Raw genomic sequence first — 9313 nt, 5'->3', positions numbered from 1 at the left:
CTAAGATAATGGTTGTGTGCCAATGGGAGATTGGATGTTTCCTGGATAACGGATATGTACCGCCAGGAGAGAGGCTATGTGCCATTATGAGAATGCCTCTGATTCATTCTATAGAGCAGCTATGTAAGGTGTAACAATCTTCTTAGTAATAATTGCTCAGTGTGCTTGCTGTCGTACTAATCATTTTCCCTAAAGTATGGATTAGATGTTTTTACTTGGTCTTTGTGACTAACTAGTGTTTTCCTCTGTTCTTTGTGACTTGATTATAATATAGTTTATGGATTGACTTGGACGAGTGGGAGATGTTGAAGTTAAGAAGATGAAAGGGCACCCCTTCCCCTTCATCTTCTAGCTCATTTAATTCCTCTATTAATAGAGGGAGAGGAAAAGTCGTCTTTCTCTAATATATATATTTATCCAAGCCAAAGAAGAAAAAGGGAGTTTTGCGAGATCTTGTTGTGTGCAAGGTTTGTGTAAAGTCGGGTTCGTCCCATATGTGAAAGTTCTATGTGCAAGGTTCGTCCATGTGAACAAGATTGTAAAAGAAGAAAGAACATTCATTGGAGAGAGATTTAGCTCGTGGAATCTTAAAGAGTTTTCCGATTTGTTCGTGATCGTTCTTTTGATGGCAAATTATTTTTCGATATCTTCTTCGATCTTCTTCTCCGAGCATCACTGTGAGTTTTTTCATTTTGTACAAAAAATGAAGATCAAATCTACTACAGGATATCACTGTAAATTTTACAATTTTTACATTTGTATATTTTTCATACTTTAAAACTATCAACAAAACTTACCCTTTATGCCATCCTTATTGTCCTATTTATAGAGGAGGCATGCTCTCAAAGCATTAATGGGTTATCGGGCCTCCAGTCTTCAGATCTGCTGGGCTAGAAGGGGAGCATAGCAATGTTCTTCGAGTTTCTAAATTTCAAATCAATTTCTTTGTAATTGCAATGTTCTTCAAATTTCTGAATTTCAAATCAATTTCTTTGTAATTGCAATATTCTTCAAGTTTCTGAATTTCAAGTTAATTTCTTTGTATTAGAATGTTCTTCGAGTTTCTGAATTTCAAGTCAATTTCTTTGTAATTGCTCTCTCACTAACGAACTCCCAGTAAGTATTTAAATCCCAGAGGCCACAAGCAGAGTCATAATCGAATTTTTTCGTCGATCGATCAAACACTTAGCGAGCGATGGGTAGCGCCTCCGCCACGCTCCGCCGCTCAACCTCAGCCGTCGGCCCCCACTCCCTCGACCTCAGAAAGGTTATCGAGAGCGACCCGGAACTGAAGGCGAAGGTGGATACCTTCCGTAACGCCACTCTGCCGCGCGTCAAGGAAGATCTCGCCGCCCTCGCCCGGTTCTTCCCCAAGGTGAGCTCCTGCGTCGCCGCCATCCGAGCCGCACTGGTCTCCTACCATCGAGAGAAGATGGGGAGGAAGAGACGGCGTCAGCACCGCCGCAAGGCCACCAAGTACGCCGACACCATCGCTGATCTGGACAAGTTCAAGCTCGCCGTCGACAGCTTCGCCGGGCTCAACTTGGACGGCCATCTACTCGAGGACGACACGATGGCTGTGTTCCTGCGCGAGAGGAAGTCGTGGATCGCTATGCGGCGACAGAAGCTGAAGTGGTGGCACAGGGTCTGCAGCGTCGTCTTCACGATCGCCTTCGTCGGCGTACTCACGGCCTCCGTCTTGCTCGCCTTCGCTGGAGCGGCCGTGGTCGCCATTACCGCGGCCACTGCATGCTCCACCGTGATCAAAGCAGTGGAGCCGTTGGTGCACGCGGCCCTGGACGAGCAAGAGATGAAACTGAAGGAGGAGGATGAGGTGGTGGAGGCGATGCGGGACGGCGAGCTGCTGGTGCAGAAGTTCAAAGGCCTTGTGTCGCACGCAGAGAGGGTGGCGGCAGAGCTGGATGACATGATGAAACATGTGGAGTTTGCTCGGGAGTGGGGGTACGGGGAGGAGGCGGTGGAAGTGGTGATGGCCGGGATGATACCGAAGACGGACGAGGTGGAGCGCAGCGTGGAGGAGTTGAAGCGCAAGATGGACGAGTGCTGCTACTCGATCCAACAATTCGAGTACAACTTCATCAAGATCATAACAACTTAAGTAGATAGATTTTAAACCCATCAAAAATTTGTACATTACTTTTTGATGGTCAGCAATGAACATATGATTCACCTTATTGCTATGTTTACTCTCAGGCGTGGAGAGAGAAAGGAAAATAATCTCTATCCTTCAAAGTCAAGGAAGAGAAAGGAAAACAAAATCAAGGATGAATAACAAGTCCCTACAGAAAGGAAGACAGAATATAGGAGAAGAAAGAGGATAAAAAAGACAGCGGCATTGTGACAACTAAATTTGTAGGTGAATACATGTTGCTTCATGTTGCCATCAAAACCTGCAGGTTACACCGTCGAACTCGAACACAAATCGAGCATCAGGCTCGGCCTTCATCATTAGATGTTGTTGATCCATGCCCCTCTTCTTGCCGATGGCAACCCACTTGCTGTGGAACTCCATCGCCCCACCGTCCTTTACAAAACCCTTCAAATCCAGCCGTATCTTGAACTTGCCGATGAGATTCCTAGGGCTCCACTAGAAGGAACTCCCTAATACACCGGTGTAGATGGAAACCTTCAGCTTCGCGCGGCTGGTGGAATAGGCGAAAAGCGAATACTTTCTAGTGATTCGATCAAGATCATCCTTGGAGAGGTGAAACGAGGCGGCGACGGGAATCGAGATGTCTGCGATGGAGGTTTCGCCAGAAGCGAGGATAGGGATGTTGACAATCTAGTGAGGGAACTTGCCTGTTCAAAGCAGGGAGAGGCAGGGGGTGTTGACGGCACAAGAACCTTCAACGCCAGGTTGCCGACGATGAATCGAACAAAGGAGCATCAGTCCATGTAACCGTCGTCTTCTTCATCGTGATAGAGCATCAGAGAGTGAGAGGCTAACAAGAATGGAATGGAAAAGGGATATGCTCTAGGGTTTTACCGCCGCTCACCCCTGTACGAAGACCGAGTAGGGAGGCCAGCATGAGGTCGTACTGTTGTTCGCAGGCGAGTGCGAGGCCCCTCCCTGCTCACTTGCTGAGGCTCCCCACCTACTGCTCACCTGTTGTGGCCTAGATGATGTCAACACGCGCGAGCAGAGGACGGATATGGGCTTTCTGTCCGATTTTGGGAGGATGAAAAAAACGGCAAAAAAATGATCCATTGATGGATTAAGAATCCATCCGTCCATTATTTAATAAGAAGTAAATAATAGAAAGAATGATTAATCCATCCTTTCTCATGAAGTAAACGGTAAAAAAAAATTCACCAAAAATTTTCCTCAGTTTTTAAATTCGTCCTCTCAAGTAAACGGAGCCTATATGGCAGTTGAGTGGCTGTTCCACCTTTTGCAACCTTATATATGGCAGTTGAGGATTGAGTTTCAATTTGAATAAATTAATAGATGAATTTAATTTTTTTTAATTAGCAATTGATAGGTCATCCACTGTAAGTACTTCTTAATTTACCATGATGATTAGTGAAAAATTTTCGTGAGACTAAGTTGATCACTCTCAAGATTTGTCAACGTAAAAACACTTGGTGTCAATTATAAAAAAAAAAAAAATTGTACATTACTTTTTGAAAGGTTGTTTGGTGTGGTGGTAGGAGGCAAGGTGTATTTTCCAAACAATTAGGATTCATTTCCGCATAGGATACACCTATGGTGATTGAACTACTGATAAAACTAAGGCGCTACATCAAGGGTCACAATGCTTTTTGATTTTACTTGGTGGGCAGAATGTGGAGTTGGACTGTCTATTCCATGATTAGTCAGGTTTTAGTATATGGATCATGGCATAAAAAAACTAAATTTTCTTGATTGCCTCATCCTATGATGCACTAGTATGTATACCTTGGGACTCTAAATGTACACAAGGTTTGAAATCCAGAGTGCAAGAAATTCGTCTCCCATTTTTGAACCATTAGAATTGTTGTATCATTGTATAGATTGTGTGCTTTCAGATTTATCTTGATAGTTGCTAGAAAATTTTCATAAGATCGAACCGATCATATTCCAAATAAGTCAAATACAGACCACTAGATTATAAAAAAAAGACTAAATTTTCTTGAAATAAATCGACTAAAAACAAATAAAAGATAGCTATTGTTTGTGATTATTAGTGACAAAATAAGAGTAGTCTTTACCATATGTAAATCTAGATCTCTATATAAAGTATAAAAACATAGATTTGTCAAAGAGAATAAAATCTCAAGAACAAGCTCACTCGGATCATAAATATAACTTAGAGAATGAAACCTCTAAACTGACATTAGATTTACAAAACAAATATGAACTGAAGTATAAAAAACAGAGAAATAAAAATAACACAAAAAATCTCTATGAAGAATATGCAATATAACTAAGCCTAGAAGAGGAATGAGTTATCCAATTTAGAAACAAGGTGTGTGTACAAGACAACATACATACAATTATGTAAAAATTTGAAGCCGCTAAAGGAAACTCTTAGAAATCCCCCAAAAGTTCTACCGAATTTGGGAAGTATCTTTTTTTTCCTCATTCTTTACATGTAGACACTCGTTCTATGTTCTCACTCATTGCATCAATCATAATAATGTGATCTATTGACTTAGTTTCGATGGAGATACAGATACTTTGAGGATTTCTCTTCCAAGGTCTCTTTCTTCTTTCACTCGGATTCATCTTCATTTCTTGGAAAGGTGGATGGCTCTCCGCTTGACTCATCTGATGAAGTCTTTTCTCCTCATTGATTTTTTTTTTTTCAATTATTGAAGTTTGAGTTCAATTTTCTCTTGAACTTCCTCTTCTTGGACTTCTTTCTCTTATTCATGTAATGCAGTATTTAATTCAGAAGATCCTCGGTGTTTTTGTATTTTCCAAACTCATCCAAGATATTTTTAGGCATAGCCGAAATAATCTCCTCCAAGTCGATCTCATACCAAACTTCTGATCCATCTAGCCAAACCGACTTGACCCTATCAGGTCACTCCATATGCAATTTATTAATTCTCTATAAATTTAATATGCACATATCAAAATACCTATAAGACAGTGTTCGAACTACTGGGGCAATTGAGCTTTTAGGTAATCGAACCGCATACACTTCTAAATTTATCTGATGAATAAATTAGGAGAAGATTGTCCACCTCAGACTAATCGAACAGTAAGGCGTGGGAATTAAAAAAAAACATATGCTAATGAGTATGTTAACAATAAGTGGATGTTCAATAAAATTTTATCCGTGATTAATTTATTAGTTTTTGAAAGTAAAAAGAAAATCATGGATTATATAATAAGTGATAGTTTTAAGAATTACCTCTCTTCTTACCGATGGCCCGTCTCCAACCCGGCTCGGTCGGCCTCAGCTCGGTCGGCCTCGGGCGACGGCCCGGCCTTCCTCGGCTCGGATCTTTTGCTCCTCCCCCCTTGTTCGGCTTCGGCTACGAAGGGAGGAATGAAGTTGACCATGAGGAGCTCTTCGCTCTCCCTCAAGCTGGCCTTCTCCTTCTCCGTCTCCATCTCTCTCGCCGTCTCCTTAGCTTCATCGTCTCCACCGTCCCTCCCCAAGATCCCATCCGTCCTTGCCTTCAAATCCTTCTCCCAACCTCCCCCTCCCTCCTCTCCCCGATCCTTCGCCTCGAACCTCCTCGCCCTCCTCGGCTCCCCCGACGATTCCTCCGCTGTTCCCGTCTCCGAGGCCCGGGAGATCGCATCATGCTTCCGTTTTCTTGTCCCTTTCTCACCTCCTTCCTCTGCCAAGAATGAGCACCTCCGCCGCTGCCAAGGTGCCAACGACATGATCTGGTGGCCGCCGGAGTCGGTCATGGAGCTGGCTTGCCTCGCCATCGACTCGGGAGGCGATCCCGCTGTGATCCAGGGGGCACTGGATCCGACCCCGTTGCCTGTGAGTTGTAGGAGTAGTAAACTTCTTATTAACAATCTCTCGGATCAGGATGCTGAATTGAGGTGTCCTAATAATCTTCTCTCTCTCTCTCCATTTTTCTTGTAAGCAACATTGGCCTGAATTCATTCTTGTATCTAGGTGCCTGATGTGGAGGGCCTGAAGAAAGATAAGTGTCAATTGACAAGTACTCCTTATGGTTATCGATTTGTGAACTGGGTAATAAATGTCAAGTATTTTTGTCTTTCATCCGAATGAAAGTACCAGTCCTTCCATACTTGACCAATTTGAGCTTGATCAGGAGTTAAATGCATATTTTGCGTTTTTGTTCGAACTTATTACTGAGAGGGGACCTTCTGTGGGTTTGAATGTTAACCTTAGCCGATATGATCTGTTTCATGGCCATCTCTTCATTGCCGACTCTGGAAGACTTGGCATTCTGTAAGTAGAAAATGATCTTCCAATTTCTCAGCAAAGTTATGGCTTTCTTATTGTTTGAAATTCTGTGTTCTTCGGCAGCGCTCACTCTATTTTCATGCTCCTTTTGTCAGAGTGACAAGTGTTTTCAAGGAATAGTAGCAAACATAGAACGTGCCTTAGTGTTTGTAATGCCTATGCAAATTTAAGTAGAAAAAAAAAATAAACAATTAAACTAAAATGATTTGTCTCTTGGTAAATGATCACAGGCTAGTCAGTTCGTAATCTCTCATCTTATCTTTGGACTTCCTAAGGGAAGTTTGTATTGCAATTGTTCAATGAATATTTTGTAATAACAGTTTCTCCCCCCACAACATCCATGGCAAATTAGAATATTAGCGTTACATGAATGGAACTTTAGTTCATAGTTCTTACAAAATGATGAAATGAACTTGAAAATTTGTTTTTATAATTTGGATATGTTTTAAGATGAATTGTTGTGATAGATTTTTTCTCCCACGTATTACTCATACTTTGTGATGGAGTCAATCTGTAGATTGTAGGCTTGAGCCTCCATTATGTTATTCATTTATGATTTAGCTTTAGACTGTTGAGTTTAATGATCAAGGTACTCATTTGAAGTTGATGTTTCAAATCCTTCTTGTGCAATTGCTATAGAATCTGGTTTTAAGGTTAAATGGTTGAGGAAAATCTGCATGCACTGTGTTAATCTTTCTAAGGCAGAACAGTAATTTGTTGCATGCAATGAGATTCATATAGGTTGAAGGCATTCAAAACATAATAAAGTTAGAATGCTGATGAAAAAACAGATAATGTGGTGTAGAGTTATATCAAGAAACTACTGTGTGAGAGTAACAGCTCTCTGTCATATTCAATTTTTTTTCTTCTCTTTTTTGTTATATCTATAGACCTTATTTAATATCTTATCCAGTTTTTGAGGAGTTGGCAGCTTCTAACTTGCCAACCATGTGATTAGATATTTTGACTTAGTCTGATATACTAATGTGCTTTCAAAGATTATTGTGTTTATTTTTTTATTACAGGTTCCATGCAAGAGAGTATCCTGAATACAATAAAGAATCATTTCCTTATAACATGGGTTATTGCCAAAGAGGTAAGGTCTTTAGAGTCGTTACTAATGCATTTATTGTTTATTTATATTTTATTTTTCTCATATTCTATCTGCAAAGACTTCACACCTGATTGTGGTGGAGAGTTAAAATGATTGATATACTTCTGTTATGGTCCTGCTATCCTGTTTTACTTAGTGCTATGTCCTGTCCTATTCAGGTTCCACTGTGGTCTATGATGATTCTATGAATCTAAGGAATATACTTTGGCTTGCACCACAACCTGGTAACAGAACTGATGCTGGGGGATCACCTGGTACGATTCAACTTGTCTAGTTACAAATTGTTGAATATCCCTCTTGTTTTTTTGATGTTTTATATGACATTCAGTTTTTACTTTTTATTACTCATTTGTTTTATGGTAGCTAAATGCTGGTACTTGCATTGTACTACTATAATGTGTATATCAAATTCTTCTATTTTATGGACTAGCAACTGTTATTCTACTCAACTCCCTGTCTACTGATCAATATTCCGATAAAAAGTAATTCCTTTTTCTTTGTTTCTGAATGATATGTGCTTTAGACTGGCTCTGGGAGAAATCTAGTACAATACCCATAAGCGCACACTGTTTCAAATAAAAACTAGTTCAATTAGATTTCATTTCTGTCTACCACTTCAGTTCACTCTGCAAAACTTATCTTTGGAAAAGAGTAGCTCCTTGATGAAAATCATGCTCCTCATAGACCACTACTGATTTACTTAGGGTGGAATGTTTTCTTCAACGTTATCTTCTTGAAATTGAGAACTGGAAGAAAAAGGTCGTAAACCCCTTACCCACTTGATTAGTATAAATTATTTACTAGGCGTGTTTAATGAAATGACCTCTTTTACCTTGATGTCAGAAGAAGGATTCACTAATATCTGATAATCATTTCTAAAGTTTAAGGATATCTCAATGATTTACTTCAATATTGAAAAGGAAAAGATTGATAAGATGTCATCCATTTAACTAGTTGTACATGATTTTTAGGTGTGTTGGTTGTTCTTGATGCTCATCCTGATGGTATTATATACAAGGAACTAGTGCCACAATACGTAGATACTGTGAGAACTATTTTTGAAGGTTGGTTTGTTTTTAGTATCAATTTTTTTTTTTCAATTGTTATTGCAAAAGATTTACTAGTTTCTGATAGTATGGTCCTTAGACGTGATTAAGATGGCTTTCTTGGCTTTTACCAGATGATTTTGGTGATCATGTGGCTGATGTCAACTACTTGAATGTCCGCAGTGTTGTTCCTGGTGACAGAATTTTTATGTGCTGAAATTCTTAACAAGATATTCTTTGATGAGATAGATTCTTGTTGTATGTTCCACCAAATAATTCTTATGCACTGTAATTCAAAACAAGCTCTTTCGCAGTGCTGGCTATTCTTTGCGGTTTCGAAACCAATATTTCATTATTTATTTGGAGCTAACGCTCCGCAGTGATTTGCTGGGATTAGAGTGAGGTTGTAAAGGATTTAAATCGAGTTAAATTTTATATTATTTAAATTTGTTTGATATGATAATCAAATTTGGTTAAATTTAGCTCTTAATTTGATTGTGAGGTTTATATTTTTAAGTTTGTTTAATTGATTAATGTGTTTTAACAATATAAGTTCATTTGTTCGTTTTAAGAATTATTTTTTTATTTGTTTATAAATTTGATAAGATATTTATTGATAAAAATAATTTGTAAATCTTATTTGTGAATATTATTTAAAAATAATTTTTATTTTTAATTTATGAATATTAACCAGTTATATTCATGGAGAAATCAATGAAAACATTATACTCAACATTGGATATGTCAAG

At 39.3% G+C, this 9313-nt stretch overlaps 2 protein-coding genes and 1 long non-coding RNA gene across 4 annotated transcripts; 2 read left to right on the top strand and 1 right to left on the bottom strand.

The window, feature by feature from the left end:
• The first annotated feature begins 1195 nt into the window (after positions 1-1195).
• On the top strand, positions 1196-2045 carry LOC122013767 (UPF0496 protein At5g66675-like). The gene is made up of 2 exons (XM_042569995.1): positions 1196-1962; positions 2012-2045. The coding sequence occupies exons 1-2, from the start codon at positions 1196-1198 to the stop codon at positions 2043-2045; spliced, it is 801 nt and encodes a 266-aa protein (XP_042425929.1).
• Positions 2046-2102: 57 nt separating this feature from the next.
• LOC122016709 lies at positions 2103-3178 on the bottom strand. Of its 2 annotated transcripts, none has more exons than XR_006121177.1 (2): positions 3018-3178; positions 2103-2930 (listed from the first exon to the last, which is right to left on the bottom strand). It is a non-coding gene; the product is annotated as an uncharacterized LOC122016709 (long non-coding RNA). The 2 variants fall into 2 exon arrangements; XR_006121178.1 differs by having other exon boundaries at positions 3008-3127.
• Positions 3179-5387: 2209 nt separating this feature from the next.
• LOC122017483 lies at positions 5388-9027 on the top strand. Its single transcript, XM_042575114.1, has 7 exons — positions 5388-5951; positions 6090-6167; positions 6250-6389; positions 7430-7500; positions 7677-7772; positions 8490-8582; positions 8699-9027. The coding sequence occupies exons 1-7, from the start codon at positions 5502-5504 to the stop codon at positions 8779-8781; spliced, it is 1011 nt and encodes a 336-aa protein (XP_042431048.1). The 5' UTR covers positions 5388-5501; the 3' UTR covers positions 8782-9027.
• The last annotated feature ends 286 nt before the right edge of the window (positions 9028-9313 follow it).

The sequence above is a fragment of the Zingiber officinale genome, chromosome 8B (genome assembly GCF_018446385.1).
Source record: "Zingiber officinale cultivar Zhangliang chromosome 8B, Zo_v1.1, whole genome shotgun sequence".
NCBI classification, from domain to species: Eukaryota; Viridiplantae; Streptophyta; class Magnoliopsida; order Zingiberales; family Zingiberaceae; genus Zingiber; species Zingiber officinale.
The sequence above is the reverse complement of the archived record's forward strand: the minus strand, read 5'-3'. Positions and strand labels throughout refer to the sequence as shown.